Source organism: Nyctibius grandis, chromosome 4 (assembly GCF_013368605.1).
Source record: "Nyctibius grandis isolate bNycGra1 chromosome 4, bNycGra1.pri, whole genome shotgun sequence".
In the NCBI taxonomy this organism is placed as follows: domain Eukaryota; kingdom Metazoa; phylum Chordata; class Aves; order Nyctibiiformes; family Nyctibiidae; genus Nyctibius; species Nyctibius grandis.
Window position 1 is genome coordinate 8973095 of NC_090661.1, and position 23336 is coordinate 8996430.

Sequence of the window (23336 nt, forward strand, 5' to 3'; positions counted from 1 at the left end):
GGCAACCATTTTCCTTGGGGGAAGAAGAGAGGCAGTTTCTGAAATGTGTGTAACTTTGAAAGGCAGCTATTGAAGGCTGATCTGGTCTCGATGGACCGTCTCTCAGCTGGTAAATACACGTGGTACTATTGTTTGAGTAAAAGGGACGAAAAGGCATGTTGCTCACTGTCGTGTTGCTCATGACCTTAATCAGCTGATCAGAGGGGCTGCACTGGGGGTGCCTGGGGAAATAAAGTTTTAAAAAACGTTGAAATACACCTTTTACATTTTCCATCATCCTTTATGCTTGTTTGTGTAGCCTGTTTGAATGATAAACTTGTCAGGGAAAGGCCCATTTCTTCCTGTGTTTGCTAAACACTAGCACAGTGAGATCTCACCTTAATTAACAAGGATTTCAAAAACCATAACGACACCTCCAGCGCAGTGGCTGCTTCTCGCAGCTGGAGCTTTGATTGAACAACTCAGAGAGTGCTCCGTGCCAGCTGCTAAATCGCCAGTCCCACCTCCTACGGACCGTGGCTCTCGATGGATGGCAGCTACCCGAGCACTGACTCAACGCCTCTCAGCTCCTGAAACTTCACAAAAAAGCACCAGAGTTGGCACATCTGGAAGCGTACGGGTTGGTGTTCCCATTGCCAAAGGAGCTGCTGCAGAGGCGAGGGCTGCAAGCGTATCGGGGTGTGAGCCCTTCCCTGGATCCAGTTCCGCGTTGAGGAAGTTGGTGAGGACATAGAAAAAAGGCACTCGACACCTCCTGTGGTTGCTCTCCAGAATTACCAGTCCATCATTTTAGGAAATCAATAGTTTCAGGTTGTTCACGTTGCTCTTTTAATGTTCTGTCCGATTATCTCAACCGAACAAAATATGTGCAGATATCTCAGATACGCTGTGAAAGAATAGTGAAAAGTCCAAATTCTGACTCATTTTATTCAAAACAAAACAGGAATCTACAGCGGGCTGAAAGATTAGGCCACCAGGAACATGCAAACAGATGCTTCTTTGTGAGGATTTGATGGATATGCTTGGTATAGATCCACCAGTCACGAGTTACCTTCTTCAACTGCATTCCTGCATCTGAGTTATTCCCCACATTAGCTGATAATAAATAATCTGGTTTTAGTATTCATATAGATGCAGGCTACTTTAAATTCATATATACTGAAACAACTTTGATGAAACTGTTCTCTGTAATTAAGATAAGCAACTGGTATCAGAGGAGGTTGAAGGGTGTCTATGTTTTGCCTGTAAGGAATTCTGACTGGCTGTTCGAGACCCATGATTAGAGAAGAACTTTTAAATCTTATTTTTAGTCATGTTCAGTCATCCAGTGGTGTATTGGATGTGCTGCATCCTCCTAATCGCCACTGCTTTATTTTCTGGAATCTTTTACACTTGCTTGAGATCAGGTTGATGAACAAGAGGAAGGGGACTGTGAGTAATTCTCTGTTTATGGCATTTTCTAAGTCATGTGGGGATGCTTGTTTCTGCCGAAGTAAATACTGATGATATTTGCATACGAATTTAGGCTTCAATGTCCAAACATGTCAACATTTCATTAAAAAAAAAGAGCATTTCAGTGGTTATTTACTGTTTTAACTCCCTTCTGCGCTAAAAAATGCAGAAGTATCGCCCGCTACTGCACTTATTGAACTAATCTGCGTTTTACTGCTAATCCTGAGGGCCATGGGTAAGACACTGCCTTCCTACTAGCAAGGTGGGATAGCCCTGGTGGGCCTTGGACATAGGACATTTCTCAGCTAAAACACAGAATCACAGAATCACAGAATCACAGAATGTTAGGGATTGGAAGGGACCTCGAAAGATCATCTAGTCCAATCCCCCTGCCGGAGCAGGATTGCCTGGACCATATCACACAGGAACGCGTCCAGGCGGGTTTTGAATGTCTCCAGAGAAGGAGACTCCACAACCTCTCTGGGCAGCCTGTTCCAGTGTTCAGTCACCAAACACCCCACAGAAAAACATCCCCAATGAGGGTATTTAGTTAGAGGAAGTCCAGGATACAGGAAAAACAATTTCTATACATCTCACACAGAGCAGTTTGCTGCTGAAGTAGTTGTAGCATTCTTGGCACAGTTGGTCTTTGTGCCTGAGATTGCCTCTTGAATATTAAGGGTCAGGTTCCCAAAGAAAGGGCAAACACGTCTTCTAGAAATTAGTTTTTAAAAATTCAAGGAAATAACAGTTGTATACTTGAGTTGAAGGTGTGCAGGAGTTTTCCTACCAAAAGAAAAAGATCAGAAAAAAAAATCCAAGTAAAATAGGTAAATATAAAATAGATATATAAATATATAAAATAGATATATCAGGCTATACCTGAGTGAGAGAGGTGCTTGCTCAGAGACTGCCTTTGGGAAAGTGAGAGCACAGCTGTATAAAGGACCAGAGATAAGAAACTTCCAACACTGTAGCCTGGGTGATACACGTCCTTTCTCTGCAGCCTCCTCTGAGACTGTGGGGTCCTGCTCTCTCTGCTCACGCTAGGCTAAATTATACTTTATCCACTGTTCAAACAGCTTCATTTTGTGGCCCTTGTCACCAGAGCGTTTGAGACTTCTGTAGCTGTTGCTGGATCATATATGTATAAGATAGGAAACACTTATTTTTACAGTTAATGGTCTCACCTATGGTCACTCTCGCAGTCGTCTTCATTCACGGTTTGAAGCTAGGTTGGCAGCTCCAAGAGGAGTTGAGCAGAAGATGGGCAACTGCTGTGAACTTTCTCTCTTTTGAATGTTAGTGAAGCCTAAACCCTCACACCCATAGATTTCTTAGTAAGACCTCGCTTATTCTCTTCCTGTCCTGCCTATAAACCCAAATAGACAAAAAACAGGGATCCACAGCAAAGATTTTTAGATTCCCTAAATTAATCCTCAGAGTTTATCATCAAGAGAGTAAGGAAATAATGTTTTGAAAAAAAACCACCAGGGTCTTCCCTTCTCCCTCCTTAAACATAACTTTCGATAGTTTCAGATTTGAAGTGGTCTATGACAAAAGATCTGGAATTGAAAAAAAAGCAAAGAAGAGCAAAGTCCAGGCTTTGAACTGACATTTTAGTGGCAGTCCTACACACATGCAGAAGGATGTGAAGGGAACATCTGCATCTCGTAATTGTTGTCACAAGAAGAAAGGCCAGTGATGTTCTTGAAGTCTGAAACGAAGATACGATGCCAACAGGTGTCTGAAGTGCATCTTTGAACACAGATGATGCTTCTAAGGGCCTATCAGCAGCAGCTGTGAGTGACTTGGTTTGACTACTCCGTTTTTAAAAGAGGAGTTATTGTAGAAAATGGGAAGTCTGAAGATATAAGTACTATGGGCCCCTTTTGGGTGAAAAGAAATGATTATGTTATTAATATTTAAATAACAATTACTTTTGCAGGTATGAGGTATATACAGTGTTCTGGGCATATTCTCCAATTTTCAGGTATTATCATCGGGTTTGATGCATCAGCTGAGGAAGCAGCAGTAGCTCTTCTTTTGAAATTTCTCCTGAATTGCCTTCACGTGTATGCATTTTCCTTAGTATGACTAAAAAGCCTCTGTGTTGAATGTAGTGATTTTGGTTGCTCTCTAGGAAAGTCTTTATACACGATATAGCTAATGATCATGTGTTTTCCTAAGTGCTTGTGCAGATGGGGGGGAGGTGATAAAAAATTCCTAAAGCAAGCCAGTATAAATGAGGATCCGTCTGTATACCATGTAATAAAAAAGCAGCACACCTATCCTTCATCACTCTACTCTTTAGTGATATGATGATCTCACTGCAGTGTCTTTAGCTGAAAAATAAGCAAAAAGTCTTTAAATAAATTGTTGCCCTGTGTTTGAGAGCTATAGATTTTGTATATTAAACCTTATATAGTTACTCTCTAGGATAACACAAGATGATTGTTACACAAATATGTGTAACTCACAGTGCTAAGAGACAGATTTTTTAAGTGTTACTAAGTCAAAAGAAAGGCTTAACATTTAAATGCATGGAAATTAAAATGTCAAAAAACGGATTCCAAAGGAATGGGAAACAAAGATGTATTAGTTTCCCATGGTATTTCTTAAACAATGAAATAACTGAGGCCAGCAAAATATGTTGGCAACCAATGTAAAAATAGTAAGAAAAAAGTTGAAAAAGTGGAAGTTTATCCTTAGGAACAGTTTATTATCAATAGTTGTTCTTTGTTTTGAAAATAATAAAAATTACTTAGATTATGTGATGTTGTTCGTCCCTGAAGTTCTGAAAAGCTGTTTTAAAAGTAACCATGAGAGTTGCCTAGTTCTTTCTTTTTGTAGTTTTCTTTTAAACTGATAAGCAGCTTTGGCAGATGAATGTATCAGTGATGAAAATTGGATTTTTATAGGGGTCATGGCTAGTTAAGAAAGGGAATGCATTTTTACAGTGTTCTATCATTGTAGTATGTCCTCGATGCGAGGTCTTTAAGCTGAAACTTTTAAGGGTAGTTTTAAGAAATCCTTAAAACTGGTGTTTTTGGTTTTCTTTAGCATATTTTGGCCTGGCCTTCCATGATATTGTAATTTTAAAAATGCTTCTCTGATCCTGTGGTAAAACATCTTCGCTGAATGATTTTCAGACCAATATGGGCTTGATTGTTGTAGCAGTTCAGCATTCTCAGCTAGGTTTGTATGAATTTCTTGATGCTCACCAACTCTGAAAGTCTCAAACCCCATTTTTTTTTGTAGTGAGTGTAACTGCTGAATAGGTATTCACATAGAAGTAGACTTGAAAAAACTGTCCATTGTTGACTGGCAGTCCACAAACATACTTGAAATTGCTCAGATTTGCTCAGAGTCGTTAATAACAGAGATGTTTTCAAAGCTGTAACCTGCTGAATTTATCAATATATTTCCCTATACAAGGTTTGGTATCCAAAATTAATTGCTATTTAAAAACAAAAGTTTGACTTATTGGAGAATTAGAGCTTGGGCTCTAAACTGGCTACAGGCAGTGGTCTTTTCCTGGGTGAATAAGCGGGAGTGTAGATTAGACATGTTATAGGGTGCTGTTTGTGGCTCTACTGCTATTAAAAAAAGCATTATTTTCTATACCTATCTTTTATTTTCTTTGGCTAATGAAACACTTATAAAAAGCTTACGGAGTCCTGTCACATAATTAATATGAAATTATTGAGTCATTTTCAAAAGGAATTTTACCAGATTGTCACTTACCAAGAGCTCTGATACACCTGTATGTTTTACTGAGAAGCCACATACAAAAATCCTGTTGACCAGCTTGCGTTTTGTTCCTGAGCACATGCAGCATTTCCTCTGGTCATCTTGCATACAAACGAATAGTGCAAGTTGGAGAAGGGTGGCGATCGGCCATAAGAAGGAGTACAGAACATGGAAGAAGTTGTACTGGTAAAAGATTTCTAGGCATTTAGGTTATAAAGGAGTCACTGATGTTGAATTTGTCTTCTGCATAAGGTGGGCCATAAGATTTCTCTTTGTTTTAGTGGCTGATGCAAGTGTGGCAGCTCTGGTTAACCTTTAAATACTATGTGATCCTAATTAAAATTTTTCAGGGGCTGAGCAGTTCACCACAATTATTGGCGAAGGGCATTACTGTCGTGTTTGGAAATGTATATAATTTCAAAGCTGAATTGTCCCACCGTGTTTTCTAGCCATTGTATCTACCAGACTGAAGAGCTCCAAAATCTCTTTTCCATGCATAGCTACTCGAACACCATGATCAAGCAACAGCTTTTGCTTTGAGTTTTCTGATGGTTCAGTCAATCAAAGGCATATTTTCCACATCTTTCATCATTCTTGTGTGTCCTCTTTGAAGTCCTTCCGGTCTGATGTCCCTCTGGAACTGCAGCCTCCAGAGCTGGTCTGGTTATTCCTGATTCATCAGGAACAGGTATTGGCATCAGTGTCAGATGTAATATAATATTTTGTTGTAGTACTGATCTCTCCATATGTAAGAATTGAATTAAGGCTACTCCTATAGGAGTTCCCATTGATCTGATTATTCACCTCTGCTTCCAAGATTTATTTTTTTTTTAGAGTAAGTCTGCTCTGCAGACTTTGGTGTAATGGAGAGAAGCAAGATTAACAACCCCTGAAGCTACAATGCTGCTCCTGCTTGTGGAAGCTGCAGTCTGCTCAGTAGATATAACCCTTCATCATTGTTCCTCTCTTTAGACACTCCTATTCCATTAAATTGGTCTATAATCTTTATTTCCAGATGTGTGATCTGATACTTGACTGCATCTGCCTGCCTGCCTCATTGTTCATCATCTTCCCAATCGTCATCTGAGAACTTATATCAGAGATGATAGTTTTGACTTCCTCCAGATCACAGATAAATAAGTTGAGTGCAAGGCTGAGCATTAGTCCCCATAGGAGTCTACTAGAAGCATCGCTGCTCAATTTAATAATTTAAAATCTATTGCATATGCACCATATTAATTTTATATTTTATTAATCAAAATGTGAGATATAAAGTCAAATGCCTCATTGAAATCTAAGAATATTAGATCAAATTTGTAGTCTGATAGAAATATAAAATCTAAGTGATTCATTGTCCATAAAAATTCATTCCTGGGCATTAATTATTCCATCCTCTTTTTGTTCATCGTTCGTCAAATCATTTCTCTGCTAATCCAGTCCGTCATCATCAGCAATATCAAAATCTCTATTTGACAGTTCCCATTTACTCTGTTTAAATGTCACAATATTACAGAACCAAGATAAATACTGTTCTTTGTTTCCTTTGTCTCCTAGCACTAGAAATAAGGGGACAATCAGCAACTGAGGAAAAAAAGAGTGTAATTCAAAACCAGTCAATGCTGCTTCACGCTCCCTCTAGCTGTAGGACTCGCTGCCACAAAAATGGGTACTTTAAGAACCCCCAAAATGTAGGTCTGGTGCATTCTTTGGTAGTGCCTGGCTGCATTGACTGACAGAGACTGGATAGATCCTGTTTGGTTCAGGATGACATTTCCTACGTTCCTGTATGGACAAACAGAATATCTGAAATTTGAATAATTAGCACTAAAAGAATATAAACTATAAGAAGATGCATGGAAAATAAGCTCCTGGAAAACCAAACGCTACTTGGGTGTAGGGGACACTTCTCCTGAGGGCTTTGTGCCTTACTTCTGTTTCATGAACAACCACGGAGACACCTGGGAGTCAACGTGTGTCCAAGTGTCCCTGATGTCTCTGTACACAGCTGGCACTCGGGGCTGTGCTAACTTCCTGGCAGTGCTGGTGTGGCTGAAACTTGAGGTCAATTTATCAAACCAAGTGCTGAGAGCTGCGCATAAGGATGAGTTTAAGAGAGGAGGGGATTAGGGGTTAGGTGAAGAGGAGAGGACAAGCATACTGAGTTGAATAGTCTTTCCAGTGGCAAACTGATACTCTTTGCTTTGTAGGTATTTCAGGCAGAGGTAATGAGATGCTAGGTGAACACTGTTAAGACTTTATTCCTCAAATGCATCTAAAGAGTTGGGGTATTAGGGTTGTATTAGATAGAGCTCGACCTCTTGTGCTACTTGCTATAATTTATTTGGGAGCTGGAAATACACTGGTGAAAATCTTGGCCCGGGTGGAGCCCACAGAAACTCTACCGCTGATTTTCATATGGGCAAGATTTCAGTTGGTTTGTTTTACCTTCGTGATGACTTTGGCTTCCTTCTTTTGCAGCGTGCGTCTCTGTGTCCTAGGTAGGAGACTAGAATGGCGTTTTAATATTAATCTCCTTTTTGTCCTCTAAAAGGCCAGCCACTGCAATTAATGAAATTCTTCAAATGCTCGAAGGCAAGCACGTATAATGCTTATCTGAAATTAGACTACAGTCCTCCAACAGGCTGCAGAACGCTGTGCCCTGTTCAATGAACTGGCTGGGCAGTGGGTACTTTGTTGAAAAGACAACCGCTCATTTGAAAAATCAGTGATGAATTAAAAGCAATAGATAATGGGAACAGGACTGAGATAAAGTATGGAATATTCTAAGTTTATCAGATATTTTAATATATCCAATATTTTCAGTGTAATGTAGATAATTAAAATCACCCCAAAGAGATAATTTTACAGGAACATATTCTCGGAATGCGATTTGTTTTCAACAATCTTAACTGTAGGCTACAATAATGTAGCGTATTATGCAGAGTATATGTAGGATAGATTTCTGTAGCTATTCTTACAACTGTCCTATCAAAGAAATCTTTCTGTATAATTTCTACAATTATTTAACTGCTAATTTGATTCTAAAATTGTCTTTCTAGGCAATTATTGCTGAAATCAATGCTATCTACTTGTGCATGCAGAAAAATTCTTAACATCAGTGTTGCTAGCCTAAATTCACTGTATTAATGTTGAATTGTTTGAACTATTTTGGTATTTCCGTGACTAAATAGGTCTAGCCATGGGTATCTGAGCTTTCAGATCTGGGAAGCAATGGGAAGAATCCCAGGGGCCTCAGTGGGTGTGGACTGAGTGGGTGCGATCTGTGACTTGGGTCTGAAGTACGGGCTGTTTCTCCTGTGAAATACCACTCAGTTTATACAGATACACCTGGGAGAGGTGTTTCCAGAAGGGGGAATTTTGCCTGTTTGTACTACACTAACGACCAAGGAAAACCGCAAAACTGTTACGGAGGGCATTAAATATATAGGATGACATAAATGCTCTCCTAAAGCACATGCTTAAACAAATTCAAGTTGCCATTTTAAGGTGCCCAACAAGTTGTACTGGTAATCTGTTGAGCCCTTCAGTGACTAGGACAATGTACTTAAAGCACAGTAAGGAATAATCTGGGAGCTAAATGACTGTAGTGCGATATTTGAGTTATCTATGCCTTCTTAAAATTGGGTTTCCCCCTTAAACAAATGACAGCTTGGTTCAGTAGATATAATTGTTAGCCAGACAACAGAGTACAGTTGCCTGCATTAGTTAAACTGGTGTAGTACTGAGACATCTGTTCCTCTGCTCTATGTGGATATGACATTTTCAGGAATACCATGAACTTTATTTCAGTTCTGAGTGGCACGTAATTGTTGTTTTGATATTGTTGACTTCTCTTTCTAGAAGGAAGAGACAAATACAGTGCTAGGTGTATTTTCAGTCTTCTCACTGATGCTTTTTTTTTGTTGTTAAATCCAAATGCGCTTTGGTTGAGAGTGAAGACAATCAAGTATATTCATTCGTGCTTCTCTTTTTATAAAAAGTTTGGTCTCTCTTCATTCCTTTGCTTTCATAGAAAAATAGTTTGGGAGTAATTAACTTCAAAAATGCATATTTACCTTACATCATCCACTAGTAAACTACCAGGTTCTTAAAACAGTGAGTCAGTTCGTGTGTGTGAAAGCTGCTGCGAGCAGCAAATTCCACCTTTGCAGTATCTGTGGGTATATCTTGGCGTTCCAGCATATCTTGGTAGAAACAATATGGTTTTGCTTTTTAAGCACTGAATGTGTACTTGTGCAAACAAAGATTTATTAATTACAGAGCACATTCGTCTTTTACAAGTTTTTTAATATCAGAACAATGTCATTCTTTCTCTTCAATACTATTTAAACATATGAAAAGTTAAAAAAAACATGGTAGCAATTATATAACGAAAAATAATTATCTTTTATTACTCTATTCCTGTATGAAGTGAGACTTACTCCCACTAGAGTAACACTTAAACCCCTTTTGTTATATCAGTACTCCTCTCAATGATAATATTGGCATTTATTCTTGTAAACAATTGAAGGATTGCCATTTTAGCTGATGCCACAGTCTCCTTAGGGAAGCGATTTTTTACAAATATTACCACTGCACCTTTGGTAATTTCCATGTCTAAAAGGGAAGCATAATCTCACTTTGGAGCAAAGAATAAAGAATGTACTTCATTTGCTTTCTATTTAACACAAGTGGATTCTTATAACTGAGGCGGCAATATGATTTGGAAAACATAGATTAAATGGAGTTTTACACGCGAGTTTATTTTTTGTTCTTAAAATACGTACTGACAGTGTTGATAGAGTGGCATTTAGATGAGGTTTCTGGTGTGTGTTTTTGTCAACAGGGTATAATAGGGATTATTTTTAAGTACTTGCCAACGTGTATGTATCCCATTGTGTGGTAAAAATTGTTTTTAGGAGTATTTTTAGGCTGAGTGGTTAAGATATCTTTGCTAGAGAAAACATAGGAATATTCAAGAAAAAAGATAACGCAGTCACTGAAGTCAGCGTCTCCTGTGGCTCCCCCAGCACTTGTAGGGAGTTTGTATTCTCTCAGCTGGGTAACGAGGGGGGTTCTTCAGCTTCTTGAAGAAATAGTAAATATTCTTCCCATATTTTGGAATAAAGGAGTTTAACATTAGCAGAATTTGCAGGGTAGCATCTCATTTTTATACTGGACGTCATGTTTAAACCCGCAGTTCTCACTTCCATTCTCTGATTGTCTTTGTGCAGTACTAACACATAGTGTATGTGAGCCTTCCTGCTGCCACAGCAAACCTCTGGGGCGAGAGCTGAGGTGAATGAGGAGTCCCAGCTAAAGCACCACAGGTCCCAGGTGAAACACCAGCAGATGCAGATGCTGTCCGCGGGAGGGTTCATGTCCTCCAGGCTGCACGGAGCATGTCCCCTGCCCACTGGGCTCAGGTCGTACAGGCAGTGGCCAGAGCCCGTCCCCAACCCAGAAATAGGAAGTGTCTGTGGCACAGTGATCTGTTGATTCGTCTGGAGCTTTTCAACTCTTCTGTGATGTCTCCATGTTGGAAATTGTGCCGCATGTGCTATGCATTTAGTGTTGTGGGGTTTCTGTATAGTACTTTCTGTATTGGCGGCCTGCTCGCTGTTCGTCACGTATGGTATTGGCACACGTCAAATGATTTATGATCTTTACTGGAGTGTGCAAGTGTCTGAAAGGTACTAGTTACACTGCTTCTGTTGTCTGCTTGGGCTTTGTTGCACAGCTCCTGGTTACAGAGACTCTAAGTGATAAAATTACGTACACTTATTCATATCATCAGCTTTAAAGAATTAATTTACTTTAACTAGCATTTGTGTTCGCTGCATTGACAGCAGTTCCATTCAATGAACTTGGAGTTTTGAAATCCATGTTATTGCACATTTTGCTTCCAAAATTTCATGAATTGTAGGAGCATCACCAATTCTGAGTTAGTAATACATTCATAGATTTCCCTGTATTGAAAACCATTTGTTTTCTTTATGTATTTATTGTGAAACAGTTATCATGGGATAGTTCTCTCACAGTAAATCCAGAGGAGAGAGAAGGCACCCATCCATTTTACTGTGACTTCTTTCTCTACACATGGTTGTTTTTGGTGAGTTAATCTCAGTGTAAAACATCAATTATTCATCTCCACTTTATGTTAACTTTGGTCGACTCAGGTTAGGCAATCTGTGTAATCCCAGTGCTATGTCCCTGCTACAAGTTTACAGTGTAGTGTAGCCATCGCAGTGTAATAGCACTTTTTGGGAGGTTTTGCAGAAAAGAGGCGAGATGATAGATAGATCTGAATGTATTTCTCCTCAGTGCCATCTGCAAGCAGTGATGCTCTCTGAAGGCATGGGCCACCGAGACCTGGCCACCAGCATGGTAATATCAAACACCTCCATAAGACCCACAGAGGCTGCTTCTTTCTTGGCATCACGAGTCTCCATTTTGGCTTTGTGTTTGTACACTCACTCAGGCAGAAACACATTACGCATTTCTAAATTGATATATTTACCTAATTGTGTTTAATAGTTTGTTTTTTTTCAGGCCAGCTGATTCGTACACTTTTCTTGAGCATTTAATTTGTTTTCTACATTAATTCCATATCAGGGTGTAATTAGAATAGACAAAGAAAGAATAAGTAGGACTTAAGTTATGAAACAAAACTGCCATGTGAATTTATTGCCTGTGGTTCTTTGGGACTCAGTCATCTGCTACAACTTCTTTTAATAGCTCCTTCTGACTTTAATGTGATCAAAACAAATGTAGCGTTTTGTTCTTGAGTTACATTTGGATTCTGCTGCTTAGTTGTTGGCACAAAACCCATTGAAAGGAGGTGGGAGCGCTGACCCTGAATTTTGGTGTACCCAAACCACCAGGGATGTATTGCAGAGCCTGCCTAAAGCCCTACATGGTTATCTCCCCTTCATCAGTTCACTAAGTGATGGTGCTGGCAGAAATCTTTAATAAAAGTATTATTGACTTCTGTGGGATTTTGTAAATGCATCAGTTTTCAATACAGTTTGAAAGGCAACGTGCAAGAAACACTAGCTAGCATTTTGCAATATTTTACTTTCTTTCCTAGGAAAACAAAACTAAAGCAATGGATTTTACCTTCCTTTCTTTTCTCAGTCCATTTGAAAGACTGACAAACGTACAACCCTCCTCAGTAACGTTTTAATCCTTTGGCCAGTTCCCATCAGGTTTGTCACAGATAAAGGTGTCTGCCGTCTCAGGTTCTTCCCGCTTTCATAGAAATCTGTGCCTGCCAGGATGGAAGGGAGCCGATAACAAGTGCTCTGGCATTATCTGCCGTTTCCCAATGCTCCCAACCAGCAGAAGTGTGTGATGGAGGCAGCTGTCTCGGGGAGCAGGTGGGGAGCCGCTGTCCGAACACGAGGGAAGGGTTGGGGTGTCTGGGGTACGCTGTGGGGCTGTGGGGCTCGGAGGCAGCACGGCGGAGCTGGGTGAGAAGAGGGGATGGGGCTCCTGAGGGTGTGTGGGGGAGCTGGGATTACGGTGCTAGGAGGATTCCTTCCCCAGCAATTCCAGTTTCATTGTGGCAGGAGGGTCCTGGACCTGACTCTGGCAAGCAAACCTGAGTTTTGCCGTGGTGCTGCGTAGGGAGCCGTGAGCCGCTTCTGGGCTTGGGGACAGAAAGCGACAACAAACATCTGTCACCATTTCCATGGAACCAACCACTGTAAGTGCAACTGGAAAGACATTATAAACGCAGTTGTTGATTCACTCAGCCAACAGAAGGTAGCAAGAAAATGCTTAAAGGTCTTAAAAGGTCTGACCTAATTCTCCAGGCTTTTCTTACTTGAAACAAAAATCCTGTGAGCACGTAGTCTTGTTTACACAAAAACATATATACATGCAATAGTTCTCTTTCATTCCATGTGCATTATCCTGCTGAGTACTCACTTGCAGCTCTAGGTGCTGTATTTATCACTGTGTGAGTAATTGAAACTTTTCAGCAGTTTTCCACAATGCTATGGACAAAAAAAACCCGCAAAAAACCTCAGTGCACATTTTTAAAGAAGACACAACATTATATTCTGTCTTCCAAGATATCTTGCAGTCAAGATATCAAGTGTCAAACGCTCAACGTCTTTCTGAAAATAAGTTTTTTTCTTTTCTGAAAGATTATTCAGAAATTGCTACCTAGTATCAAGTTTATGGGTTAATCCCATGAAGAGATGATGCAGGTCACTGGTGCTCAGACCTTTCTTTGGAGAGAGAAAAAAAGAGGACACATTCCAGTGTGTCATTTTCAGATCAATGATTTACATTATAAGAAAGTGTGATTTAAGATTTTATGGTAAAACAAGATGAAATTAACATAAACTTTGGTGCAAAAATAGTAATATGTTCCAGCTGGAGCTTGCAGAAAATACTTAAAAGTAAATAGCAAGTCAGGCTCTTGGAAGCTTCTCTCCCTTGCTCATCCCAGGTGCTGCCTCCTGGAACGAAAGACCTGCTCATCGCTGCCTGGTAGCTGGGTCAGGGCTTGTGAAGGTGCTCCCATGGCTACAAGAGAGAAAAGGGAGGATGCTAGTAAGAAATCATTCCTTTTTCGAATTTGCTGAAATATCCCTGTAATTCTCTTGACGTGACATACTGATGCAGCAACCTGTAGTGTTATTCCCTGTGTCCTGATACTAGATGTTGTAGATATTGGAGTAATACTACTCATTAGTGGGTATAAGATTGCAACTAAGATTTACATCAAGGCTTTCATGGGCCCTAAGCTGTGGTTTTACAATATCCTATTTCTACTCACATTTGTCCTTTTTGGCCTTTTGCCAAAGAAAAAAAATACTCAAAAGTACCTGAGTATATCTAAGGCTCAGTCTTAAAAGTACCATAGATACTTCAGACAGCAGCACTCAGTAATGTTCAGTGAGACAGTAGGTACCAGAGCGCTGACTGGTGAGAGTTACAGAGGCGTTTAGGTGCCTACAGTTGCAGATGGGAGTCTGCAAGATCACTGGGGTAATTTAGGCACAGAAATTGCACCGCCTTTTCAAGGGGCTGGTGGCTTCTCAAGTGAGTAGGTGTTGGGCAGCTCTCATAGCTGGCAGCTCCTGCAAGTCTTACAAGGCACTTACATGCATCATTTGTAAATCTGCCCCGGAGGCACTCGTGATGAATTGTTCCAAGCGTTGTATTAGTTTCGTGTTTGTTTTGTCATCCGTACAGGCATTGACCTCTGTGATCTTGTTTGAAAGGTTATGTATTGCAAGTTCTTCTTTTAGTAGCTTTTGTTCAGCTCAAAGTATCTGTATCTGCCTTTAGTGCTAAATACCAAAAGCACCAGCCCTTCTTGTTGCTAATACTAAAACATTAAAAACAGTTGGCACAAAATAACATTCATTTTGCAGTAGTTAAGCAGAGTTGATACAATATGCTTGGGTTATTCAGTACTGCCTGTGAGCAAAGACTGCTGCTTACTTCTCTGTGTCTGACCTGTGGCTCTCGAGATGGTGCACAAATGCCCTTTTATAGGTGAGAAGGATCTTTGCCCCGTGCATGTGTCCATATGTACCTCTTGCTTTTTCATATGGCAATGAATGTTTTGGTAGCTATGATAGACTGGCATATTAAATAAATGCATGCATTTATTTGTATGTAAATGTATTGCTCATATGCAAATATATGTCCCCCCTTTTTTCCCCATGTTTCTGTAAGGCCAGCATCTGTTTATCTGAAGGTGATAGCTTTAAAGTTGTTGTTTTCGTGAATATTTGTTCTGGTACAAGGTGCCCAGCTCTGTGATTTATATGTTAATGGGTTAACAATCACTGCAATTTCAGAATGTGTGAAAGAAATGGAAACCAGCTCTTTCCCTGTCTTTATTTCCTCAAATGTGTGTTCACTCTTGATTTGAATTTGACTTCAGAGCCACCCACACTGCTTCACACAGGTTGGTTACACCGCGATTGCTCCTGTAGCTGCAGATGACTGCAGCAGCGGAACACAGAGCAGTGGTTCCTCCTCTCTCTCTGCGTGGCTGTATGTTTGCCTTTCTACCTGCAATGAGAAGCAAGGCGGTTCTCCCAGGTTGGCCAATGGATGCCAAAAAGGGTCGTAGCTCTGCAAGATGCTGATTTGGGTTATTAAATTGAACCGTCTGTAGGATTTGTTCATGTTGTCAGGATATTTAACCTCATACTGTTCCTTTACTTTTCCAGACACTGTCTTCCTTCCAAACTACACTTTATTTTAGGAAAAAAGGTGAGCGAAGGGAGATTTTTGAAATCATGAATTATCATTCATGGAAGCGATCATGGTAGTGAATAGAGAATCATTACTGACTATATTCATTTATTTGCATTTATTTATTATATATCTCTCTAAACCCAGGCTTCTTACCACCTGCTGCTGTACAAGTGCCACGCTAAAAGACAGTCCTTCCCCAACAGCTCATACTGCTTCTGTGTCCTGGTCAGTCTGCTGCTGATGGTGCGAAGCCTTCTTCACTGCTTTGAGTTTAATCTGAAGTAGTTTTTCTCTTCTCTTCCACTCAGATTCCCAAATGGGTCTGTGGGTATTTTGTGCCATCCAGCTAACGTATTTCCTAAATCAGGTGTTCAGGAATAAACTGTGAACATCTTACTGCTGGCACCACCGATTTTTGCTCCCTTTCCCCAGTGGTGCTTTCTTTGGTGATGACAGCATGTGCAAGTGAGAAAATGTCTGTCTTCCACTTTTCCGAGCTGAAAGTACAGCCAATTTATTTTAGAGAACTGCATGGGGCATTTTTAAATTAATCTTTTCCATAAATGTTGAAATTGCATTACATGATTGAGATCATGGGAACTAAACTCAGTGGCTTTGGGTTGTTTTCCAATTATCATTGTGCAAACATAAAGGAGAGATAGTACAGGAAGGTTCTCTAAAAATGCCTTCTGTTCTGCCAAGCTAATATTTTTTTAATCAAACCTCTCTGGATTTCCATAAACTGTCTTTTTCCAGCATTCCGAATTCTTTGGAGACTCCTGCATTCGGAATAGATGTTGTAAAATGTGACATGAAGGTAGGCTGCTACTTTTCCTCAGGCAACATATTCAATTCTGCTGGATTAGGGCTTTCAGAGCTTTTAAACTGTATGAGCATAGTTTAAATCTTGATAGTGAACTAGATGATACATTGAGCAGTGTCTGTCAGTCAGCAGTGAAATGGAGTCAGCATTTTATTACTGATAGCACTGAAAGTAATTTAATGAAATTAACAAAAAACCCAATTATATCAAATTGCTGTGGCAGATATTTGGACTGTAAGTGCAGTATAATAAACTCATATTCCGATCAAAGTGGAAAATCATGTGTAGTGTAGCACTAATCATTAAATTTTTTGCATCTTTAATGAGTTCGTTTCTGAATACAGCTATGAAATATCTCACTGATTTCATTGCGGTGTTGATTTTTCTCATCTTCAGTGTATTCACTGTGTTACTAGTGTCATTTCTGATATGAGAAGTTTACTCTAATGCCTCACGATATACATTGATAGTGTTACTATTTTTAATGGTTTATTGCATTAGGAAATCTCAACTTGGTCCATACCTGGTAATTTTTTGTCTTAACATCTGATACCTGTTTTTGCACTGGCTTCTTTGAACCTGTCAGGCAGCTCGTTTCTCATGGCAGCGTCTGGATGGGCTCAGTGGGTGCAGCGAGTAGGTGGGGTGAGGCACGTGAAGCATCTTCTGTGCAACTCCTCACCAGATGAATTGTGCCCAGCGTGGGGAGTTTCTGCATCGCAAGCAGAATTCATTTTCTATTAATTTACTGTAAATGGCTAAATATTGCTGATCAAGATAGGAAAGCCTCCACATTACTGTTTTTATTGAATTGCTGTTGACAGCACTCCAGTTTGGTCCTAGCACTACAGTGATACATCATGTTTTACTAAAAATTCTCTTCTTCACATATTTAGCAGAATTCCCTGTTATAGAAATTAAATAGGCGAACTATTATTAAACTATATATGTTGATAATTAAGTGGTGAGGTGACTAGATTTTAAGTTGCAAATGTAACCAGTACAATTTACAGCTCACACTAAACTGCACTAATTATAGCCAAGGTAAGGAGCTGTTAATAGTTCCTTGGATAACTCATTTTTTTCTTGCTTGCATAGTATTACCAGACAGCATTTCGAATTGTGGAGCAAAATCATTTAACTAGATCTAGTTAACTGTACTATTAATTTTTTACCCTTGTATGATTCACCTGCCCCTTTATGGTCATATATTTGGAAAGAACAAATGCCCTTACCTTCATGTACAATATTCAGACACGAGAATCATTTGGCAGCGGGGGGAAGCTGTTGTTGCTGTTGTTTTATTAGTGTATAACCAGGGTAATGGCACTGACATAGCAGTGACGTCGCAAAAAGGGAGCAAAAGTCTGGAAATAGATAGGCTAACGCTGCGTTTTGAAGGCTTACAGAACAGACTTTAATTTCGTAGTCTATTTTCTTATTTATTTTTTTAAGCCCTTGAAAGCTTTTATCTATTTCAGTAAAGAATGAATCAAGCACTAGGAATGAACCAGGGTTGTGAAACGAGGGTTGTTATCTGTGAGACCACTGCCTCAGTTGTAGGATTCAGATGTTTTCTGCTGTGGACAATGGAGTGCAGAAAGAGAAAGGTCTCTTGGGACAAGGCAGCCAAGATAGGCTTTGTGCTTTTGAATGTAAAGAGTGAACACAAGACAGTTCGTTCGTGATGCTAATGCAAATAATTTAAATCAAATTTGAGGCTTCTCTTTTTCTGAGTGTCTAGCTTGAGAAATCTAAGGCCCAATTTTGAGCATGTGTTGAGAAGAAGGGAGTTTTGACAACGCTGCCAAATTCTAGCAGGTCTTTAGAATGAGTGAACTGTCATTTTTCAGAGGCTTGCAATGAGTAGATTTGGCTAGATAGTCATGGGGACAGTAAATGACACATTTCTTCCAGTAAGATAGCTCCTTTTCTGTATTTCACACCCCTGCTCAAAAGCATCTGTATGCTTATATTCGTCAAAGAAAGAGCTGCAGTAATTTTTGAGAGGACAAAATAGCAAATTTCCTCCCTAATTTTGTTTTCTTAAATAAATGTAATCTGTTTTATTGAAAACCCACATCCCTGTATCTCCAAGTCTGAGTTAAGAATCATCTATGTATAAAACCTCCTCTTGAAAATTCTGGTTTAGCAGACATACAAGAAAGTGAAAATAGGGCATTATGGAAAGTATTCAGCGACCTCAGCTACAGGAGTCCCCACCAGTGACGCCTCTGATACGGCACTGCCTCTCGCGTTGGCTGTGTTAAGCTCAAAGCTGTAGATGAGATCTGGGAGTTGAACTTGCATGTCCTGAGTCCCAGCCCAGTACATCAGCAGTGGGGTATTTCTTACCTTTCCTTCATTTTAAGTCTTCAATTGGTTATGATTCATGATGCTTTATAAAAAGGGCTTCACAGTGTTAGCTCTTCTTTTAGAGGGAAATTTTCATGCCCATCTAAATGAGGTGCCAAGGAGGTTACCTGGCAGGATGCAGTGTGGCAGAAGTATTTCAGTCTTGAAACAGTAATAGATATTTACAGCTATTTCTCTGGAGCTCTTTGGTATTGTGGAAACGAACAACTCTATTACAGAATGTTTGTTGAGGCTGTGATGACAGAGCCACTGGTGCAATAAACAGAGGAACAGAAACACTGCCCTTCCCTGCTTGGAAAATGCTCCTCCTGTGGTTTTGTGGCGTGAGTGACTAGAGTTAGCACCACAAATGCAGCGGTGATTTTGGCTGCCCCTGATCTGTTGAACTTCCTGGTGCATCAAAAGTTCACATCAGCCATTTTTGAAAGTCTATTAGTATGCAACAAAAAATAAGTAGCATTTAGCTTTATGTCTATTTTGAAAATGTCTACTTCATAGTAAACAGCTCTAAAGTGGCAGGTTGCTATGCTCAGATTAGATTGTTTTCGTTCATTATTGAAACAAAAATCAGAATATTCTCTGCAGTGCTTGCAGTGGTAACACTAATGCCGATCAGGGCATCTGTTCAACTGCAGAATATGCTGTGGAGAAGAGTGCAATTTGCAGACATTATGTGGTACCTATTCCAGTTAGTTTTGAGGTTTGGAGTGAGTGGTAGATGAACACCGCTCTTGACCTGGATTTCTGGGATAACGAACTCCGGGAGAATAGGCCTGTAGAATTTTAGAAGTGTGGAATCAGTGGGTTTTACAGAAATTAAACTTTTTTTAAACAGCATTGTAAATTGCAGTTTGAGTTTAGATGTCTCAGTTGCAGCTGTGAGAAATCAGGGTCCTTTTGCAGGAAAAAAAATGAAGCTCTAAATTGTTTCATTAAACTCTATAGACATCCTAATTAAGCAGGTCAGCTCATTTCAGACTTAAATTTATAACACCACATCTAAAAGCCTTTGCAGAATTGGAGGTCACCTGCAAAATAAACCGACACAGTGTACGAAACTAAAAATCACAGAATCGCTGCAAAGACAAGAATGCCTCCTTAGCAGTTGGTGAAATTATTAGCAAAATCTTATTGAACATGTCTGCTTATGGTTTGCTTCATCCCCAGAAGGCAATATTCAAGTCCTACATCAGAGAAAAGAATTTCAGATTTGCTTGTGTGGTGCTTAATCTCAGTTTGGTTGGTTTGAAATCCCTAAACGAGGAGGCTGCAAACAAACCACTGTGGTGAATCCAGTCCCCCAGCTAACTCAGCAGCCATTACATCACCCAAACCTGTCCTTCCTTCACTGCCTGTTCCTGTGAACTACCTTGAACGTTAAGCAGCAGGAAAACGTGTTATGTTCATCAGCATGATCTTCTGCCTGAAACTGTACGCATCAGGGTCCTCTCCAGTTTCACGATCTGAGAGGACACTTTTGAGGCTGATCTTCCCAAACCCCTTCCCTGCAATGAGGCAAGTCATGTTGGTGATATGGACGGAGGCACAGCTACAGGTGGGTGGACTTTGTGGCATGTTTAACCAGGCCCTGCAAGCCTGGCTCAGGTGGTCTCTGTGCAGGGTTCAAGGGTCTGGCAAACTTTGTGAGGGGAGATATGTGAGCTAGGTAAACCTTTGCTTGTAAATAACTTCAGAAGGGCATTTGCTTCTCTTCGCCTGTAGAATAATAATAATCATGATGTTTATCAAGTCAGCCCACTCTCTAGCCAGCAGTTTCGTAGTACACCATCCCTGTGGTGACATTTGCTGGGAGGCATGGGTAGGGACAGCAGCCTGCAGCCAAATAGAGAGCATGCATTTTTTCAAAGGTTTATTCCGTTTTCATGATTCCTTGAGGCCAACTGTCTTCCTCCTCAGTGTATAAGTTGGTATCTGAACGTCTAGTGATGAAATACAGTGGAAATACTTGAAGTATTAGTGCACCAGGTTGGACAGGTAGCTTTACTGATGGAGACTCCAAAGCCTTTCTGGGCAAACTGAGTGTTTGACCACCCTGACAGTAAAAAAGTGTTTTTATTACGTTTTAATGGAATTTCCTGTATTTCAGTTTGTGCCCATAGCCTCTTGTCCTGTCACTGGGCACCACTGATAAGAGCCTTCTTCACTCCCTCGTCAGGTACCACAGAGGGGAAGGATCACCTCCCTCGACCTGCTGGCAATGCACTGCCTAACACAGCCCTGGAAGCTGTTGGCTCTTTCTTCTGTTTTGTTTTGGAAAGGATAGCACTGTTTGTTTTCATTAGTGCTGTCCCTCTGAGCGTTTGACCCCATCCTGCCACCAACCCCCTTCCTCATGCATGGGGACGAAGGGAAGAGCTTGAAACCCAAGGTTCCAGGATGGGTATTTTGAATGTGGAGCCGCTTGGAGGTATGTTATTAGAACTGCTATAGTGAAATGGAGGTTTGAGACTGGACATATATGATTATATTACTATGGACTCAGCTGTTGTACATAATTTGCCCAAAGAAAGGTAGAGTTTTGTAGAACAACTCCAATAATAATGAGTGGATGCATTCAAATGCAGCCCTTCAACACCACTTCTAGTGGTTTAAATCAAGTCACCTTGCATCCTATGCAGGTACACAGAGGTAAAATTTGGCCTTGTAGCTTCATTTTCACCATCCATATGCATATCAGAATTATTCCACAGAATAATTAAGTTTCTAATTACACTGGAAGTATCCCTGTGTGATATGGATACGGCCATTAGAAATAAAGGTAGTGAAAAAAAAAAAGCATCTCTGAAAAGTTGTGTTTGTAAGCTCTGACAGTGGAGCAGGTAAATAAGATGGTTTATTGTGTCATTCATTAATGTAGAAAAACCTGAACTGTTTCCTAAGGATTTCAACATGGGTCATTACATAGAGTGATCCAGTAGCGCATAAAAACTACTATCAGCAAAACTGAGAGGGGTGGGGAGGAAGGTAGATGTTATTGCTGCCTTGCAGCAAAATGCTTTGCAGTAAATTGGCTCTGCACAGCTCAGGTGTTTTGTGATGCTGCTCACAGGATTCAACCCACAGCCGCTTCCAGGCTCCCACTCTCAAAGGTCTCCCAAGTTTTGTTTGTAAGTACAGCACAGAATTGTATTGCTAATGTGAGTGATCTTCTCAGGACGTAAAGCCTCTGTGTTTTTTTTGTTTTGAGGTTTTTTTTGTGTATTGTGGTTTCCTGAAGCCGATATTTCCAGTGGCAGTAGTGAGTGATATCTTACATGGTTTGTCAGCACCACAAACTCTCACGCCTGCTCTGGTAGCTTAGATCTCCTCCACTGCAGAGCAGTGCCCCGCTTGGTCAAAATCTGTTCTTTACTGATATGGCACACTTGCCCTGATTGAAGGTCTACATTTTCATTGGCATTTTCCCCAGCTTCCATATCTCTTTCTCTCCTGCTATTGTCCTTAGGATGTCAAGGGTTTTTCACCCTGCAGGCCTCCCTGCTCTAGGGGCACTGAAGTAATCTCCCTCTGGTACCTTGTTTCCAGTTTTGGCTTTCCTCAAGAGGCAAGTGCTCTTTCACAAGATAAAATATGTCAGTTGTACTTCCTAAGTCAACTGAAATATTGGATCAGTTGGTACACAGGAACAAAATTACATGAATTACCAGAAGAGCTCCAGTAGACAACATAGAAAACATGAGATGATGACAAGCATGCACGCACAATCCCGCAGCCTAATCAGGATGTCCTTTTCAAGCTGCACCAAGACTTTCTCCAGCTAGACTTATTTTGAAAGGACAACATAATACTGTGGACTCCATTAATACTTAAGATTCATCAGGGTTTTCTTTGTATACATCTGAAAGGTTCCAATTTCACATTAGAAATAAAGTAGGGCTATTTGCCAGTGACAGCTGATGGTATTATTACTGGCCAGGACTGATTATACTGCAGTCAGGCACAGTGCAAAAATCTTGACATAGCCTTGTCATTCTCTGTCTCTTACAAACATATTCCTTTGCTGCTATAGTCCTACTGTGAATTAGACCTGACTGTATCAGTCAATCTGCTGACCGTGTAAATATACCTAGGATGCTCAACTTGAGGCCATCACCATGACTCTACTTTCTCCCATTTTCCCCCTCAATCTGTCAATAGCTACTGTAATGCTTCAGTTTTAGTTAGAGCTGGCTGAGTCACAACTGTCACTTGTTATTTACTTGTTCCAAAACGGTGTGTTCTTAGATGAACTGTGAGAAGCAGGAAAATTCAGCCAACGTGGTTGCAGGGAGAAACACTGAAACTTTCAGTACGCTTAACAAAACGTTCTCAGAAATGACTGATCAAGATTGTTAACTGTTTCACTCAACCCAAAATTACGTTTTTGCCAGGTAATTTATTTTTCCACAATATTTGCTGACTGTTTAGTGTGAGGGTGGAGATGAGGGGCATACATTTTATAGCTTACTTAGAACTTGAGGAATCCTTGACTGTACTTGTCCGTCCTTCCTAGTGGTGGAAAATCTTTTTTAAGTGCAGTTGTGAGTATTTGAGTTGGCGTCTTCTGCAAGTGAATCAGTACAGAACCTCAAACTTCCTTGTACAGCGTATGCAAAAAGCGGTAATTAATTCTCACTTTGTTTTTGTGAAATGTCCTATAGACCCTATAGTCTGATTCAGTATCAGTTACTATCAGAGCATT

At 40.3% G+C, this 23336-nt stretch overlaps 1 protein-coding gene across 1 annotated transcript in view; it reads left to right on the plus strand.

Annotated features, from left to right (window-relative positions):
- The window catches only part of KIAA1549L (KIAA1549 like), a 134519-nt gene that overhangs the window by 3036 nt on the left and 108147 nt on the right, over nucleotides 1-23336 (plus strand). The window contains exon 3 of the mRNA XM_068399893.1: nucleotides 391-680. Coding sequence (XP_068255994.1) covers nucleotides 391-680 — 290 coding nt within the window. The remainder of the gene's footprint in view (nucleotides 1-390; nucleotides 681-23336) is intronic.